Source organism: Delphinus delphis, chromosome 2, assembly GCF_949987515.2.
Source record: "Delphinus delphis chromosome 2, mDelDel1.2, whole genome shotgun sequence".
Taxonomy (NCBI): domain Eukaryota; kingdom Metazoa; phylum Chordata; class Mammalia; order Artiodactyla; family Delphinidae; genus Delphinus; species Delphinus delphis.
Window position 1 is genome coordinate 173,958,167 of NC_082684.1, and position 19,681 is coordinate 173,977,847.

At 39.6% G+C, this 19,681-nt stretch overlaps 1 protein-coding gene across 3 annotated transcripts in view; it reads left to right on the forward strand.

The window, feature by feature from the left end:
• Positions 1-19,681, forward strand: part of SLC39A12 (solute carrier family 39 member 12) — a 67,961-nt gene that overhangs the window by 34,039 nt on the left and 14,241 nt on the right. The window contains exons 8-11 of one of the 3 annotated variants that reach the window (XM_060003789.1): positions 854-964; positions 3,589-3,655; positions 7,760-7,918; positions 10,154-10,341. In XM_060003789.1, coding sequence (XP_059859772.1) covers positions 854-964; positions 3,589-3,655; positions 7,760-7,918; positions 10,154-10,341 — 525 coding nt within the window. The remainder of the gene's footprint in view (positions 1-853; positions 965-3,588; positions 3,656-7,759; positions 7,919-10,153; positions 10,342-19,681) is intronic. The other 2 variants (XM_060003790.1, XM_060003791.1) reach the window with 2 other exon arrangements.

Here is a 19,681-nt window from a genome sequence, read left to right on the forward strand (position 1 = left end):
TAATTCAGAAAGCCAACATATCAACTTATGCTTAATAATTAGAAATGTAACCAGGTGGAAATGAGTGAAATAAATTCTGAACATTCAAAAATTATATTTTTTTCAGATGGTCCTTGGACTTGTCAGGGAACTTAAAATGAGCTTTAAGAACATAATTTTAAGATTCATGGTATTGTGTAAAAGAAAAGCAATGTGAATATTTTAGAAGCTACAAGTACTTTAATTGGTGAATATCTTTCTGGAGATATTCATTTAGTAGTTACAGGGTACAGTACAGTTTCGATGATCATCCTTTTGGTATCTCCATCAGAAAGGACTCACAATTTAATTTTGCAGTAAATAAAAAGACAATATAAAATTACCACCGTTCATGCCTTTGTAAATCATGACTAGAATTTTTGAGGTTGCATTCTTTTTTTTAATTGAAGAATAATTGATTTACAATGTTGTGTTAATTTCTGCTGTACAGCAAAGTGACTCAGTTATACATATATGTTTTTTCATATTCTTTTCCGTTATGGTTTGTCACAGGATACTGAATATAGTTCCCTGTGCTATACAGTAGGACCTTGTTGTTTATCCATACTATATATATTAGTTTGCATCTGCTACCCCCAAATTTGCAGTTGCATTCTTAAACCATTTAGACTATGCATGATGTTTTAGGGCAGTCCTATGCCCTGAAACATTCATTTTAGCAAGTATTTATCCTGATGAAATTCTCCTAGTACCCTTTTGTTGTCATCCACCCCTTTGGCCAATAAGCAAAATGTTAAATAGAACTGTGGAATTGACAGAGGCTACACCTGTGTTCTTCTGGCTTCAGCACTAATTTTAAACCATCCTCATCCAGCAGGGCATGTCACTGGTTAATGGGCATATGGGACATTCCAGCCATCTTGCGTTCAACACTGAATTAAGTGACCAGTCAGGCAGAGGCAAATCTGCTTCAACTATCCAGTTGGTAGGTTACTGACCTGAAGTATTCTACTGATTTGATTACCTTCCTTCCTTTATTCCTTGATAAATAGATGAGGATCTGTAGGCTGGATAAGTATTAATAGAATCCACTCTTGATTTGCCTATTCTTGATCATGATAAATCCTATTTGGAAAACTTTGCCAAACACCTGAAAGCTGTTTTCAAGGGTAAAATGCATTTTCCACAGATTCAAGTCACTGCTCTCTGCACCTCTTTGAAACACACGTGGATCAGATTGACATAATAAACATATCCTTAATCACTCCGTTTACAAGTTTTCATAAACCAGCTGACCTTGAGGTTTCTCCAGTCTGAGAAATCCTTAGTCATGACTAGGTGAGGCCAAATAAATGTTGAGCAAGGAGTTAGTTAGAGGACCTAAGAGTGGAGGGTTCATTTCGTAATGTAGGAGAGAAGTGATTCTGTCCAAGGAGATGTCTCATAGTAAGTGCCTTCTGTTACACTGAGTTTTCCACAACAGAGATCTTCCGTGTGAGTTCTCAAAACACAACCTCCAATCAGGTTCAAAACAATATTCCCATTTGAATTCTTAAAGTCATAAATAAAGGGACCGGAAAAATATGAAAATATATAACATAGTTAGAAAACGTGCCTCCTATAACCATGGCCTTGGGGGAGGGGGTTACAGTTCAAGAGTAGATTCCTGAGTAGAGAGAAGTAAGCTATTCCTGACACATTAACCGGGCAAAATACAAGCCTGGCAGTAGATTGCAGAGCTAGAGCTATAACTCAAGGATGTGAACAAAAAATATGTCTTTACAAAAGCCTATTGTGTTTATTGTTTAGATACGTCACATGTGGTTTGAAAGAAGATAACTTCGGGCTGAGATTAGTTTTTAAATCACTTTAATGCTGACCTCATTTCTTCTGTGTGAATGAAGGGTCCAGAGCCCCAATATACAAGCACATCTCGGATGTTAACTCAATGAGTTTAGAATGATTTGACTACTCTAGCTCACTAATAATATACTCACCATTTCTTTTGTTATTTAAGCTGCAAGATCAACCTAAAGAGAAATAGAAATAATTTGAATTTTTAGGATTGTTTGATGGGTCCAATTTCCTGTTTTTTTGTTGGTTTTTTTTTAGTTATTTCTGAGATATACATTTTGAATTTCCTGGTTTTTTTTTTTTTTTTTTTTTTTGCGGTTCGCGGGCCTCTCACTGTTGTGGCCTCTCCCGTTGCGGAGCACAGGCTCCGGACGCGCAGGCTCAGCGGCCATGGCTCACGGGCCCAGCCGCTCCGCGGCACGTGGGATCTTCCCGGACCGGGGCACGAACCCGTGTCCCTTGCATCAGCAGGCGGACTCTCAACCACTGTGCCACCAGGGAAGCCCCGAATTTCCTGGTTTTTAAGGAAATTTTTTAAGGAAGAGGAACTCACAGATCTTTCCAGTCATCAAAGGAGTTTTAGATATTTGCCTCTAAATTCCTTTACATACTGTGACGATATATAGCTTTTTGGGAAAAAAAATCCTGGAATAAATATCTGAACTCCTGCCTTTTAATAGTCTTTTGATCTTAATCAGGCTTTGATATAACATAATTTTTTAAAAACCCCACATTTTTCTTTTGTTTCTAGATCCACCAATTTCAGGCAAGAGGCCTGTCTACCTCTTCTAATCCGTATCCTTCAGATCCTACCTTCTCAGCCATCCTTCTCCAAAAATAGCCTATCGTTACATCTTTTGAATAACTGCTGTTATTCTAACACGTGAATGTTAAGTTTACTTTCTCTGTTTACATTAAATAAAAAGAGGCCTATGTCTCACATTACATTTGTCTCAAAGTTTCCACAATTTGGGGTGATAGGAATATGCTTCTAAAAGGACATGTTCCATAGACAGATAAGAAGTATTCTTTTCACACAATAGAACAAGAATCTTAGGCCTAGGGAGGGAAGGTGTCTTTCCTGAAATTGAACCACGAGTCAGTCTCTGAAATAAAATCATATCATCTCAACTTGTAGAAGTCAGTTCCAAAATCTCACCTACCTGTCATGTGAAAGGATGAAAAATCTTTTAAAATTGTATTCTTTTGTAAGTTTGTTGATCTCCTTTCTTAGTCAGCAAGTTTTTTTTTTTTTTTTCCTGACTGGAAACACCACAGAAACAGCATCTTACGCTACGATGAATGAAATGAAGTGTTGGGTTTGCAATGGTTTCTTCTCCACAATCTACTTAAAGATCAGAAGAAATTCTAGATCCACAGTCTACTTACTGTACAGGAGCAGGGCCAACTGAGGTCAAGAATCAAGAATCATTTTTTTTTCCTACGGCTTGGGTTTCATAAAGGCTTCCATAATTTAATAATGAATTACAGACTATCTAAGTAGCCTCTAGCTCTCTATGGAAGGCTCTGAGCTATGTGAGAGTGCTATTTCCATCTACATGTAGATAGTGGGAAAAACATGCTTGCAGACTCTTGGCTCTGCCTTCTGTGTTTGTCTATGAAATTGAAAAGTTCTGATATACTCCGGAGGATCAGAATGTCTTTTGATAATCAACGTAACTCTTCATGTTTCATTTTTCGATAAAATGATGACTATTGCTTATCATTCATATTTTATTTTTTAATTTAAAATAGAAAGGCCCGGAAGATGCACAGGCAGCTGAAATTCCTATAGGCAGTCTGAACGCCCCCAGCAGAAAATGTGAGTACCAATTTTAAAAATCCAAACATTAAATATAGGAAGTGCCATAGAAAGAGGTTGTATCTGTTTTGAAATAAATATGTGAAAACCATGTAAATTTCATATTGGGTACGTATTTCATTATTAAAATTTTGCAATGAAATTTTTAATAAGGGCTCATTCCTATCAGTCTTTGAAACCTACTACACATTAATATCAGTGTTACTTCATTCTTTAAAAATGTTTTCCCCAATGGCTTAAAACTGATCCTCTGGAAACTTCGATTAGTGTAAATACTTACGTGGTTATCAAGGCTCGTTTAAAATCCTGCTTACCTGATGATTTGAGCCTTTTACTTCCCGTGAAGCCTGGAGACAGTACTGTTTTTTTTGTCTTCTATCACAGTGTACTGATAATTCATCACAAATGTCTATCTCATTTATGATATTGTCGTTAACATGGTGGAGTTCAAATCAGTGCTATCTCGTTATTCACATCTTATGCTATAACTCATTTGTTTGTATAATTTGCATCCAGTCGTCTTCTTTCTATGATATTCCCTATTTCTGAATTTGATTAGCCAATTTTGGTCAGGACTTTATTCCCTTGTGCTCATGCTTCTGAATGATTCTTAGAACTTTTCTTTTTTAAAAGGTCTGTGTTGGTTTTCATCAGTTGCTCCTGAATCTTTGCCCCATTTTTCTCACTGATATTACTCTTTTGTAAACACACTTCTCAATAGTTTAATGTTAAGCAGTCATGATTAGTTATGCCCACCCTATCAGAATAAGTTAGTTACCTGAGAAGAAAGAGAGGTATTTATTGAATACTTATTATATGCCAGGCAGAATGCTAAACACATTCTGGATTATCTCATTTAATGAGATCTGGATTATCTCATTTAATCCTCTTAACACTTTACTGAAGTAAGAATAATTAATATTCAAATTACACAAATGAAGAGACCAGTCATTAGAGAGGGTAAGTCACTGCCCAGGACTACATAGCTACTAAACTCTAGCATTGAGGAACTAAGAAATGCTAATGCAGCAACAATTTCCTTGTGATCATTCATTCAGGCATGCATCCCTGTATTTTTTCACATTCTTTCATTCATTTAAGAAATGTTAGGGCTTCTTGGGTGGTGCAGTGGTTAAGAACCCGCCTGCCAATGCAGGGGACGTGGGTTCGAGCCCTGGTCCAGGAAGATCCCATATGCCACGGAGCAACTAGGCCCGTGCGCCACAACTACTGAGCCTGTGCTCTAGAGCCCGCGAACCACAACTACTGAAGCCCACGCACCTAGAGCCAGTGCTCCGCAGCAAGAGAAGCCACCGCAATGAGAAGTCCGTGCACCACAATGAAGAGTAGCCGGCTCGCCGCAACTAGAGAAAGCCCACGCACAGCGGCGAAGACCCAACGCAGCCAAAAATAATAAATAAATAAAATAAATGAATTATAAAAAATGTTTGAGGATGTTTTAGGCACTGTGGTTGCACGGGGGAATAAAATTAGGAATGGTCTTTATCCTTAGGTTGCAATGTGGTTGAGGATATAAATGCTAATAAGAACAAACAAGGTGGTAAGAATCACTGTTCTGAATGTGTTTGATGTTTTCACGCCTGTAATTTATTTATATGATTCAAAATATGTAATTACGTAGTCTGTCCAATTCTTTTTTCAGGACATTGGTAGTGATATTTTTCCTTGTAAATACTTAGTTCCAGGAGAAATTTTAGACCTAGAAGGTATATCAGAGACATTTCTTTGTATTTGTTTTTAGAAGAAAGGAAGTGGAAAGAGGGCTACACCTAGTCAAATTAGGAGCAGAGAGTGGCTGTAATAATGGGAGTGGGAGTAATAATGATGGTCTTAGTCAAATATTTTGTAGACCTGATATCTTTCTACTTCAGATATCCATCTTGGCGTACGGAATGATTGGTGAACAAATCCAGATTCAATTATGCAGCTGCCCTTTTTGCCAGGGACATATTGAATTAGCTTCAAATATTTGATTACTTGTTTCATATTACCTCACTGGTGGAACTCAGGATGTGAAAGTCCTATCCACAGTCTGATTTAAATAAACAAAAAGCAGCACGATACAAGATCCAGCCTGGGTATTACCATGGAAAACCTCTGCTAAGTCAGAAATGTGGAACTCGAAATGACTTCCATGTACCGAAGGAAAGGTGGAATATTATTGATAGTTCTGTAATGAGTACATTGATTTGCCAGTGAACGCTTGTCTTACCTTCCACTGAGTAATGTTTCAGTTGTCTTAACATGCACAATGTGCTTGCTCCTTGTCGTTTATATGCAAATATGTGTATTTGCCTTGCGGCTTGTTACATGGCCATGATCTGACATTTAGAAACCCATCATCAGAGATAACAAAATAATAGGCAACAAAAATAGGCTGCAGTGTTTCTTGGCAAAGTATAAATTGGGTAAAGGTTTTCCATCCAAATATATGCCGTTAATATCAAAACTGTATGTAGGCATACGCACAGGCACGGATTGGAAATCACAATTTATTTGTATGCTGCAGTGTTGTCACATGGATTACTTTAAATTATTTGATTTTATTTCCACAAAAAAGAGCTTTACTTCCGAAAATTGGCAGGAACAGCTGAGTGACCTGTTTGCATTTTTAGGCTCAGAGAGCTTCCAGGCGATGCCAATAAGAACTCTCTGAATTCAATACTTTGATATTTATTCTGTATTTTTATGACTGTTGCTTAAAATCTTCTCATTTTTGTTGAAGAATGAAATGAATTAGGAAACCACCAGAATGAGAGAACTGAGTCTCACCGCGATGGTTCTAAATAAAGCATGATTTTGAGATGTAAAATGCATGGCATGTCTTTCTAACACAGGCAGTACACTTATCTCCTGGCTGATAGTCTGGGCTAGATCTGCTGTTTACTGAAGTTCCTTATTTCACAGTGTGGGCTATGAAATAAGTCAAATCATATCCCCCCAGTAAACCATATTACAGTGCAGTCCCTCCACAGTCTTAGACCAGGTAACAGAAACCAGAAGGTAACCTCTTCCTATTTTTATTGAGCGTCCAGTTATTAGAATATTGTGGGCAGTTCTCATAGTAACAATAGCAACTCCTAACACCTGTCACACAGTATACATCAACTGAGTAATTAGACTACAGCAATTGATTTTAATGGCTGTTCTTATCAAATGGTATACCTAGGTAGTTCACTGTCAGAATATGTGTTATCCCTGGAATACTTTTTGTATTTGTTAATGGTTCCAACCCATAATACTAATATACAGTTTTAGGTTTTTGAAAACAGAAATTCTGTCCGTCAAAAGCTTGAACCCAACTGTGATCTAATTATTTCATTAATTAAACCCATTATGGTCCAGTTTATTTCATTGGCTGTCTACTAATCAGATAACGTATATAATGTAATAGAAGCGCATGAAGACAGCTTCTCTTTATTTCATCCAACGTCTAGTTGGTCTAGTCGGAAAGACAGAACATTCAGTGAATGTTCCAAAGCTAACTTTGGGATCGGAAGGGATGGAAGCGGTTCTGCCGTGGTCACATCTGGGGAGTGAAGGAGGCAGTAGGGGAGGGTGGTTAGCACCAACCAGAAAGGGGAACGATCACAGAGTGGCAAGAGGTTGACAGTTGACTCCAGGAGACTGACACGAGGGGCAGTCTGACTCAGGGGACAGTTTCAGAAAATAGACTCCATTTTAATGGCATTCTGCCCCGAGGGTCTTAAATTATTTAAAAATGCTTCACAAAAGACATTATGTGGAAAGGTCATCGAATGCATTTTGGAAAGTTATAACAGTGTTATTTTTATCTTCTGTTGGCACAGCTGAACAGGAGGATAGAAGAGCGAATGCCCTAACATCTCATAATTAGTCAGACCCATTAGAAAAATGGTGACCATAAATCCGTGTGTCATATCGGTTGCCGTGTTCACATCTCTGGTCGTGACCTATTTTGAAAGCTGAGACAAAGTGGAGTTACTCAATCTGGTGCAATTTAAGAATGTCGAGGCTAGAGGGGAAAGTTGATCGTAACTGAAGGATTCCATGAACTATGTAGTGCTTTGTTAATGCTTCTTACACCTTTTTTTGGTTCTTTAGGCAAAACCATTAGCTTGTTAGCAATAATGATCCTGGTTGGGGACAGCCTGCATAATTTTGCAGATGGCCTAGTCATAGGAGCAGCCTTCTCATCTTCTTCCGAGTCAGGAGTGACCACAACAATTGCTATCTTGTGTCACGAAATTCCCCACGAAATGGGTAAGTCTGACAGTAGAATCACTCTTCCTGCTTGCTGAGAAAATCATAATATATTTCTAGCCATGGTTTACTAGGCTTCTTTTTCCAACACATGATTGAAAGATGAATACTTTCTGTTCATAATTTATTTAAACCATCAAAAGCAAAGAACTAGAAAAAAAAATTCCTGTACCTCAAGATAGAATTCAATTAGACCCATTTATGATATTTCCTGGATCCAGAAGTGACTCTTTTTGGATTCTGGAGAATTCTATATGGGAAACAGTCATTAAAGGTGGGGGGAAGGGATAAATTAGGAGGTTGGGATTAAGATATACACACTACTATATATAAAATAGATAATCTACAAGGACCTACTGTATAGCACAGGGAACTCTGCTCAATACTCTGTAATAACCTATATGGGAAAAGAATCTAAAAATCAATGGATGGGGCTTCCCTGGTGGCGCGGTGGTTGAGAGTCCACCTGCCGATGCAGGGGACGCAGGTTCGTGCCCCAGTCCGGGAAGATCCCACATGCCACGGAGCGGCTGGGCCCGTGAGCCATGGCCGCTGAGCCTGCGCGTCCGGAGCCTGTGCTCCGCAGGGGGAGAGGCCACAGCAGTGAGAGGCCCACATACCGCAAAAAACAAACAATGGATGTATGTACATGTATGACTGAACCACTTTGCTGTACAATTGAAACTAACACAGCATTGTAAATCAACTATACCCCAATACAAAATAAAAATTAAATTAAAATACTGGCATAATAAAAAGATTCTTTAATTTTTTTAAAAAAAACTTCAGCAAAAACTTTAAAATCTGCATATTAAATTTGGGAAAAACATTAATAGGAGAACTTTTGATCCATTATGTCATCAAACAGGCCAGTGAGATAAAATAACATTTAAATTAAAGCCAAACCATGATTTCATCAACCTGATTTACACAAAACGTCTAAAGCCAAGTGTAACATTGAAATGACAGGCGTATGGTATCAGATTCATGTAAGACCCTTTTTCTGGATAATCTTACTAACCCATGTAATTCAAATCCTGCCTCCCAGGAACCAAGAGGAGGCGGAATAGACATTTCTGAAACAGGTCCAGAAAGAGGAGAGGCTGGTCCCAGGCACACGTGTGCCCTAGAGAGTGGGCTCTTGGCAGTCACTCTTTCTTATCTCACTTTCACATTTACATTGCCCACTTGGGCCACCCCTGACCTCTTGGGTTCTGTGTCTATTGCCCAGTCCTGTCACTGATCATCACTGACCCATTCCTCTCTGAGGAGTTTATCCAAGGTCCTTCCTGAATCCGTTAAGACAAACCTGGTCTGGGGCCATATTGTATGGTCCTATTTTAGCTGCTATGATAAAACCCAACAGAGGAGGGTGACAGTCTGCGACAGGCCAGCGAAAATGTCTGAAGACCTGTTCATAGGATTAATTATGCAGTAGACCTAGGAAACTGAGTCCCCAGGCTGTCTCTTTTTTAAAATTTTTTATTGAAGTCTAGTTGATTTACAATGTTGTGTCAATTTCTGCCGCATAGCAAACTGGCTCAGTTATACACATATAGACATTCTTCTCTATATTCTTTTCCATTATGTCTCTTTATTGAACTTCAACCTCTTCTCAATCCCAAAACTAAGAAATAGAGCCTCTCAGATTACAAGATCATTCTTCTTTTGGAGGAAAAGTGTAGAGGGAATAAGGTCGTTTTTCTATAATTAAGGCAGTAAAACATTTTCTAAAGGAAAAATTTGTTTTCCTAACCAACTTTTGCCATGATTTAAAAATCTCTTTAAGTCATTTTCTCTTTCTCCATAGCAGTTCCTGCCTAAGTAAAAAAAGAAAAGCCTATATAATGTTTACTGCCTTGGGATTTTGCCTGGCAAGTTTCCAGGTAAAAAGCTTTAGAAATCCCAGGGCAGCAAGTACTTTTATTTTGCATTTGTCTCAGTTGAATATGTCACAGGACATTAGGAAGTAGAGAGTATGTCACAGTTCTCTCTGTATACACTATCTTCCAGAGCAGTAAAAGGAACAGAACTCTTGAAATGTAACTTCCTGAAGTATTATGAGTTAGGCTATAAATCCTAGAGAAATATAGGAAAGTGTTTTATTAACTGATCATTCAATGTTACTTATAAAATTGGCCCCAGTTGCTGAAATTTGAAACAGATAGCACACGAGTTGAACAAAGGCATCATCCGTTAAATGATAATTCTAGTTTCTTTTCCCTTAAATTTCAGGAGACTTTGCTGTGCTCTTAAGCTCTGGACTTCCTATTAAGATTGCCATCCTGATGAATTTTATAAGTGCTTTAACTGCCTTCATAGGACTGTATATTGGGCTCTCGGTATCCGCGGATCCATGTATTCAAAACTGGATCTTAACAATTACTGCTGGGATGTTCTTATATTTATCCTTGGTGGAAATGGTAAGCTTTGTGGTTTTTCTATTTTGTTTTTCCAAACACTAAAAATGCAAAACAGAGGAAAAGCAGCAAAACGGAAGGGTCGATGGGGAGAAGAGAAGAAGGATATAGACAAAAGTATAAAAGAGTAGGGAAATACTCTGTGCAATCCAAGAAGGTAAGTGGTAGGCAGAAGAAACATAATTTGAGATTCAGAGAATATTGACGTTCTTTTAACTGAATTTAAGTGGAATGATTGAAACCTTTATAATTGTCAAAAAGTGATTGTCATTTCATTCTGCTCCAGCTTTGCATCTATAAAAGATGCCTATACTTCCAGCTGAAAAGTTCTGTTAAACAGCCAGCCATTTTGTTTATACATTAGAAAATATTTCAACTGAATTTGTCATTAAATTAAAGAGCTCTTTGGCTTAATGAACCAACCCTATCTTTAAGTTGCCAGAGCGCTATCATGCTGCTGAAATGAGAAAGATGATTATAGTATTGAGTCTCTAAAATTGCAATATATTTTTCCTGAAGAGGTCCTTGCTGACATTAATGGTTAACTCAGTCATCACGTTTCATCCCCTAGAATCTGAATTGAACCTGGGAAATTTCACTTTTTTTTTTTGCCTCTTAAGTTCTGTTCTCTGCAAGATAAACCAGTTTTTTAAGGTCACCTTCTATTAGATTGTTTACAACTTACATGTCTTAAGATAAAAGTCATAATGATTTTCCTGTCTCATGGGCGGGAATAAGGCAAATTAAAATGGCATAAATTAACAAAAGAAATATATATTTTTAAAATCACCCATTTTTTAAAAGAAGTCTTTATTGAATTTGTTGCAGTATTGCTTCTGTTTTATGGTTTGCTTTTTTTGGCCACAAGGCATGTGGGATCTTAGCTCCCCAACCAGGGAACGAACCCTCACCCCCTGCATTGGAAGGCGAAGTCTTAACCACTGGACCGCCAGGGAAGTCCCAACAAAAGAAATATTTAAGACTTAAAATCAATAGAAAGCCAATCTGATCAGAAATAAAACATGTGATTACATGCATCCTGGAGCAGAAACGTAAAATAAACAATCTTGAAGGTCATATGTGGAACAGGGCCATTGGGGTTGACTAGTGATTTGGCAGAAACCTGCGATTGTCCTGGAAGTACCTAAAGAGACTGTTTCATAAGGGAAAAAATCTGGAAGGCAGGAACCTGGGCTTATACTACCAGAAGAGTGCATTCTATAAGCAGAATTCAAGAAGCGGACTCTTCAAGTAAAACCACCATCTTAAACTGCGCTGTGGGGACTTCCCTGGCGGTCCAGTGGTGAGGACTCCACCCTTCTGCTGGGGCTTGGGTGGGGAGGCACGGGTTCAATCCCTGGTCAGGGAACTAAGATCCCCTATGCCTGTTGGCGCACAGCCAAAAAAAAGAAAAACCCACTGTAAATGCTTCTGACTTTTTGGTGGTCTTTTTTTTTTTTTTTTTTTTTTTTTTTGCGGTACGCGGGCTTCTCACTGCTGTGGCCTCTCCCGTTGCGGAGCACAGGCTCCGGACGCACAGGCTCAGCGGCCATGGCTCACGGGCCCAGCCGCTCTGCGGCATGTGGGATCTTCCCGGACCGGGGCACGAACCCGCGTCCCCTGCATCGGCAGGCGGACTCTCAACCACTGCGCCACCAGGGAAGCCCTGGTGGTCTTTCTTAATTCTCATGAGATTCAAGTATATGAGGTAAACACCAAAATGTACTTTCATATTTGGAAATGTTCTTACATATTGTCTATGATACTCGGGGAATTCCCTAATCTTGATAGTGAATATAGTCAAAGGTGCAGCTGATTCTACCCATCTTTTCTGAACCCCGGTCCGCAACCCGCAATCAGTGTTAGAGAATCCCGCCATCCTTCCACTTTGAGAAATCCGGATTTCTCACCTTGTGTGACTTAGAAAGCACACGGCCACTCATCACTGAATGTCGTGAGCTACCTTTTATGTAAAATGTCTGTAGATCCGTCCTTAAGGTCACTCTGGAGCCTCCGAATTTTCAGCTTTGCATTTCTTTTTTTTTTTTTTTTACATCTTTATTGGAGTATAATTGCTTTACAATGGTGGGTTAGTTTCTGCTTTATAACAAAGTGAATCCGTTATACATATACCTATGTCCCCATATCTCTTCCGTCTTGGGTCTCCCTCCCTCCCACCCTCCCTATCCCACCCCTCTAGGTGGTGACAACCGCTTTGCATTTCTGATTCCTTTTTTCTTTAGGAGTTCGTCGGGGGCAGTTGCTATATTCTTTTGGAGTTGATTTTGTGTTTTTACACAGTGTAGTCTCTCTTCAGGTATGATGGATGTGGATGTACGTAGTTAGTCCTTTCTCTTTGTCTCCTAAAATTGACCTGAAAAGATTATCGAGAACCATTTGAGCCCTAAGCTAGACATCATTTTCCCCTCGATGTTCCTTCTCCCGGTCTTGTAAGGATAAAGAATTGCTTGTAAGGAAACAATGTGGCTGACATCCTATGAAATTCTAACTAGAAGAAATCCTGACCTTATTGCAAATTACTATTGGCCAAAGAAAAATCAGTGTCCTGGCAAAAAGACAGGAAAGAAAATCCTCTGAGTTTCCTGGGGCTACTTCCTATAATCCAGGTCACCTGCTCTCACGGCCTTTTGAGTAACTTCTAAACAAATACAGCTCTTTCACATAGTGGCAAGTTTAACTGTTGTACTCTGGGGCCATGCCAAAGAAAATACTTTTTTGTCATTTCAAGGGAAGAAAACAAGGTTTCAAGACTCTGTATAACAGCAAAGAAAATAAATGACGGCCACTAAAGGGTAAGGGGGAATACTTTCATTCACTGGCCGTTTACCAAATTCTGGAAATTTACCAGGCATCTTCTGAGCAGGGTTAATGTGAAAAGATTAGCTAGAGTTTTGCTTTGCTTATCTGTTTCAAAGAAATTGGGGGTGTGATTTCAAACTCCTAAAAGGAAAAGAACTGGGGGCAAAAATGGGGCCGTTAGCAATGATGCCAGCAAAGCAGAAAGTCTTCACCAGGCAAGTCTGCCAGCCTAAAATTCTCCCGAGTGGTATCGCCTGATCCAAGCGCATCACCTCTCAGTTCCATCGAATGGTTTCTAAAGTACGTTAAGAATGAACGCAGCTCTGGGTGGCCAGAGGAAATTCATTCGCTATTATAAAGATCCATGTGCTAGACTGGGTTTCCCCAAAGCAGAGCCTAAGACAGAGGCGTGTGTGAAGTCAGTCAACTTGGGAGGTGATCCCGGGGAGCAGAAGTGAAGGGCAGGCGGAGTGAAACAGAGAAGGATAGAAGGTCAATAGAACAATGGGTTTTTATTAAGTTCAATACCACCGTGGGGCATCCGCCACACAGGACCTACTGAGGGGGCGTCTGTCCCCATTGTCCGTTGGTCCCATAAGCATCACCTCCCACATTTCAGATGATACATGCCTGAGTGCCAAGGGAGTTCCCTGGCAGTGCCATGCCATCACGCTGAGGAGCCCAGGGCAAGAGAAGGAGGAATGTAGTGTAGACCTGAAACAAGGCTTCGTGCAGGACTAGCTAACGCCCTCTTGGAAATGGTGTCTGCCGCAGTAGCTGGGGTGAGAGATGGGCTGAAAGAATATGAAATAGCACACACGTGCTGGCCATTAACAGTTGATCCCCTCCACCACTCAGATATGCTTCTGGTCCTTCACTTTGGAATTCCATCTATACCAAAGCCCCTGCAGAGCGGTAGACAGCAAAAGTCTCCACAAAGACTTAATACAAGGTAGTTAGTGGAAACAGTCTCTAAACCCTACTGGTCTTGAGGCAGTATTTGATATTCATGATCTCCGTCCTTCCAGCAGACAATCTTGATTCTCCCCACCTTCAGGCAGCACTGTGGCTGACCTCGATTTCATTCCTGGTAGGACACCCAGATCTTCCCTGAGGGATCCTCTTTGTCTTTGTCAGGCCATAGCTCCTGTGGTTGCCTGTTCACCGTTGTCACCAGGCATGGAAACACCAAGAAAGGCTCCAAGGAATTCTCAGGTTTCCAGATACGGTCCTTGCTTACTCCATTGTATAGCAATCACCCTACTCCTCATGGTAACTGACGATTGTTCCCATCAGCATAATAACTTTTTTCTCTATTAGTTGATCCATTAGCATGAGATGCTCAAGTGACCAGGTGATAGACATAACTTCAAGTTCAGTGGAAACATTCCCTGGTGTATTCTCCTCAAGAACAAGGATCTGTGTGATCTGATGGTGCTAAAGTTTGCAGGAACAGGAAGCACAAATTCTAAAAGCAGAAAAACTGGCAATGATTATATACTATTGCTTCATGATTTTGCCTATTGTTTCTGCTGTTATTTCTATTATTTCCTCCCTTCTACTCACTTTGCATTTAATTTTCTGATCATTTTCTGGCTTCATGAGGTGGAACGATGTATCATTGATTTTAAACGTTTTCTCCTTTTCTAGTATAAGCATTTAAAGCTGTAAATTTCCGTCTAAGCACTGCTTTGCTGAGTCTCATGTATTTTGATATGTTCTGTTTCCAGTACTGATCATTTTGAAATGTTTCTAAACATTCACAACATCTCATGATTTCTTCTTATTTGACCCATGGACTGTGTGAAAGTATGTTGCCTAATATCTCAATATTTATAGCTTTAAAAATATCTTTTAGTTATTTTAATTCTTGCATAGTCAGAGAATATACCTTGTATTATTTTAGCCCTTTGAAATATTCTGAGACTTTTTGTATGGCCCAGAATAGGGTCTATCCTGGTGAATGGCCCCATGTTCACTTGAAAAGTACGTGAGTGCGACTGCTGTGGGGTGAGGGGTTCTGTGAATGTCAGTTAGATCAGGCTGGGTGATAGTGTTATTCATATTTTCAAATTCCGTGATGATTTTTTTTCTCCACTAGTTCTGTTAATTATTGAGGGAATGCTTGAGGGAGTTAGAATACAGACCTAACTTTGTGGGTTTCCCTGTTTCTTTCTTAGTTCTATCAATTTTGCTTCATGCATTTGATACTCTGATATTAGATGCATGCATATATGGGGCTGCTCCGTCTTCTTAATTGAATTGATACTTTTATCACCGTGAACGATCCCTCTTGATCTCTGGTAAACGTCCTTGTCCTGAGTCTTCTTTCCCTGTTGTTAATATAGTCACACCTGCTTTCCTGCTTACTATTTGCACAGAATATGGAAAGTAAGTGGTAGGGCTTTGAAAGAGTATTTGAAGTGACGTAACAGGAGAAATGTCTGATACAATCAGCAGTGTCTGTGATGCATATGTTAATATCCATGTATCTTGTTTATCTTATTTCCCTAAATCTTATTTAAAACAAATCTATTGGTTTGTGATCTTTTTCATACTCCCATGTTTGCTACAAAGATTTCATGAGATTAGTTCTTTATAGATATAATAGCCCCTGAAAGATATACATGTGCCAGTCTTGGAAGCTTGTGAATATGTTATCTCACATATGAAAAGAAACTACGCAGGTGTGATTAAGGTTTAGAATCCAGAGATGGGAAGATTACCCTGGATTATCTGGGTGGTCCCAACCTAATCACCAGTTGTTAAAAGTGGAAAACCTTCCCCAGCTGTGGTCAGACAAAGATATGTGATGACAGAAAGGTCAGAGAGATTTGATGTTGCTGAACTTGAAATTGGAGTTAGGGGCCAGGAGCCCAGGAATGCAGGCAGCCTCTAGGAGCTGGAAAAGACAAACAGATTCTCCCCTAAAGAATCCGAAATGGAAAAATATGTTACCAAATTCAGGTCCGGCTGCTCCCCGCTCGAAAAGCAATACCCGAGAGGCAGTTGTTGGTAGAAAGGAAAATTGCTTTTAATCAGAATGCTGGTGATCTGGGGAGATGATTGACTCAGTGTCCCCCAAAAACCATCTGCTTGGCCATGAAAGTTTTTAAAGGGAAAAACGGAGGTAATCTCAGTTAATCGTTGAGATGGGGGTCAGAGTCGTCACCCTCTCCCGCTGCATGCAGGCTTGTTGACTTCTTGTGATGTTTCTTTAGATGCTGTCTTGTCCACACTGTTTGTTCATGAGATTACTGAAGGGGAAGCAAGGGAAGAGATCTGGTCACCTGTTAATTACTTATTCTTCATTTCTACTTCTTTGATCTACAGAAAGAACCAACAAGTTAGGCAAGGTATTGTGTGAGCACAAGATCTGATAGGTGTGCTAGGGCTGGAGATGAGTAGAGCATGGGGGTGCCTGATTGAAAAGTTAGTTACAGCGTAGCTTTGCTGAGTGGACAAGAAAGGGGGTTTCCTGCTGTGGGCCATTTCCTGCAAAGAGCTGTTTACAAATCCCACCCCCCTCAGATATCATTCCATTTCTATGGGATTAGGGATGAAGGTCCGTCTTCTGTAGCTGCTTCATGCTGTGAAAGGGCCTCGAGGTCTTAGTGTGAAAGATATTGACATGGGTTTGAAGCATCTCTTGGCTGACAGCTTCAGTTGCCCGTTTACATATACAAGCAGAAAAAGTTACAATTATTTTCATGCCTACAAAAATACAGATTATTATGAGCAATAGTGTTAATCCCATTCTCTTAAGGCCAGTGCTTGGAATTGTGCCATAGATTCAGTTCTGCTCAAGATGGAGCAGCTCATGTCATGACTGCAGTCTGGTCTTCATACAGTTACTTCCCTCTTGTGGCAATTACCATATCTGTAAAACAATTCAGGAATGTGCATCAGACGCTGTCTGTGACCCTATTATCCTAATCATTAACTGCTTGAACCTGCTCTTTTGTGACCCAGGAAGACCTGGGAGATGTTAGCTTTTCTACAAACAAGAGGCAGAGGACATGAAGGGGCCTTTTTACTTGGGGGGAGGGAGTCCACAGGGTTCTGCTCGGTTCCAAACACATTGATTTTAGCCTGGTGAGACCCAAGTCAAATTTCTGACCTACAGAACTGTAAGATAAATTTGTGGGGGTTTTTTTGTTTTTGCGGTACGCGGGCCTCTCACTGCTGTGGCCTCTCCCGTTGCGGAGCACAGGCTCCGGACGCGCAGGCCCAGCGACCATGGCTCACGGGCCCAGCCGCTCCGCGGCATGTGGGATCCTCCCGGACCGGGGCACGAACCCGCGTCCCCTGCATCGGCAGGCGGACTCCCAACCACTGCGCCACCAGGGAAGCCCAAATTTGTGTTGTTTTAAACCCCCAGGTTAGTAGTGATTTGTTAACAGCAGCCATAGAAAACTAATATGTCTCTGTGCTACTAACCTTGGTTTAGATGTGCTCGGGAACAGAGGCAGCTATGTAAGAGCTTCTCATTCGAAGTCTGAGAACTGAAAATTCCTTCTAAGAAAATTCCCAGAACTAAAAAAATCAGGAAGATTTCTCATAGCCACCATCTCTAAAGTTTATAAAATCTCTCAAATAGAAGGAAAAGACCAGCCCTGGAAGTACTGTTTTTTTCAGCAGTTTGGATAAGAGAGGCTTTATTTTTAACGATATGATTTATTATTTGAAGAATAAGTTAATTCATTTTGAAGAGCATTAAGCAGGTTATGCCAAAGAAAGGTTTGTTTTGGATCCGAAACAAGATTCAAACCTTTAGGCACTTTTCCTAAGGTTTTAAATCCTGCAAAACTGTTTCCATAGCAACAAGCCCATAGAAATCTCAAGGGGCTATCATGATGGATGTGACTGGAGATGTCTCTAGAATGGGGATAACTGCACAGCTGCCTAGGATCTAGTATGTTAATAGCCTCCAAGCTGATAGTGGAGGAGCTGTAACTCAGAGAAGTAGGTACAGAAGAAGGAAGTGCCTACCAATTCATGCCAAAGCAAAAGAAACTCTCATGCCCCCTCCGTGTACATCACAGGGAATTAATTGAGGATATACCTTATTTCCAGCCCTCTCCCTCCACCAGTCTTTCTCACTACATAAATCTCTGGGTTGCTTCCTCTTCTGCTCTGCACTTGGGTTTTTTATTTTGGTTTTTTGTTTGTTCGTGTTTGGTTTTGTTTTTTGTTTTGATGCTCTTTTAAAACCTCTTTTCACTGACATAATAATGGCAGAGGAAACAGTAAGATTGAAGAGGAATCACTTAGAGCAATTTGCTTATCTACCTTCTTCTGGAAATAATATCCTCCAAGTAATATCACAGCCCCCCTTTTGCCTGGAGCATTTTCCAATTACCAGATAATTTTCTTTGTATGAAAGGCAGGGTAAAGAATAGTTTGAATTTTTGAACTTAGATCCTCTGCTTTGAAAATATACCCCAACACAGAAAAAACAGATCCCTCTATGAAGCCCACTCAGTAAATAGGATTATCAACAGTCCAGATGAAGGGCATTCATTGGCTTCTCTACAATTATTTTAGTCTAGTAAATATAACAGCTTTAAGATTGTGAATTGGGTAAAAAGAACATAAATTGACTGACAAAAGGGCCACCCTCCTAGCTAGGTTTCTCATCTTTTTAAAAGCAGGTGCCTGTAATATTAAGCTATTCCTACACGTTTAGGATATTTTGGTCCTATTCCCTGTTCCCATCATGCTTTCTTTATCTTCCAATTTATTGCATTTGATTGAGTCTTTCTTTCTCAGAGAACTTTAAATAAATCCAGTGCAATTCAATCAATAATCTATAATCCCAAGTTGGCTCTGGTAAATGAATCCTTTATCCAAAAAAACTAGTAAGCTATCCTTTCTTTGAAGTTTGGCAATATCTAGGTGTAATGACCTTTAAACAATATTCATCTATAGAAAAGGGATATTTTGTTATAAAAGACGTAAAATAATCTTGATATGAATATTTGCTTTCAACAAATACTGTACTTGAAATCAATGTGTGTAACTGACATCGTTTAAACACTCTTTTGCTGTGAAAATATGGGAAGCATTTAAAAACCATTTCAGGCAGCACAATGAATATAATTTAACGTTCACAGTTATTTCTTCACAAAAGCAAGAAGTATGAAAATCATTCTTGCCAACAATTTTGAAAGATTTCCATTCTCTTTCTGTAAAAAAAGAGATTTCTCTAAAAATCAGTCAAACCCTACACTTAGATATTTTCTACTGAGAAAATGATTAATAGGCCCAACTCTGATGAACACTGAGCTCTGTAATTTTTAAAAATTGGCCACCAGAAATGTGTGTATTTTTTGCTCTTCATGTTTTATTTCTTCTAACTAGTTTCTCAAACCATATGTGCATGCGTGCACACACACACACACATCTTCCAAAGCAATCCATTTCTTAGGAAAATATTACAGCTGGCTGATGACTCTCTTTTCTGAGCTATACAATTAAGAGTTTGTCTAACTTAATTGCTTCCCCTAAGGAAAAAAATGGA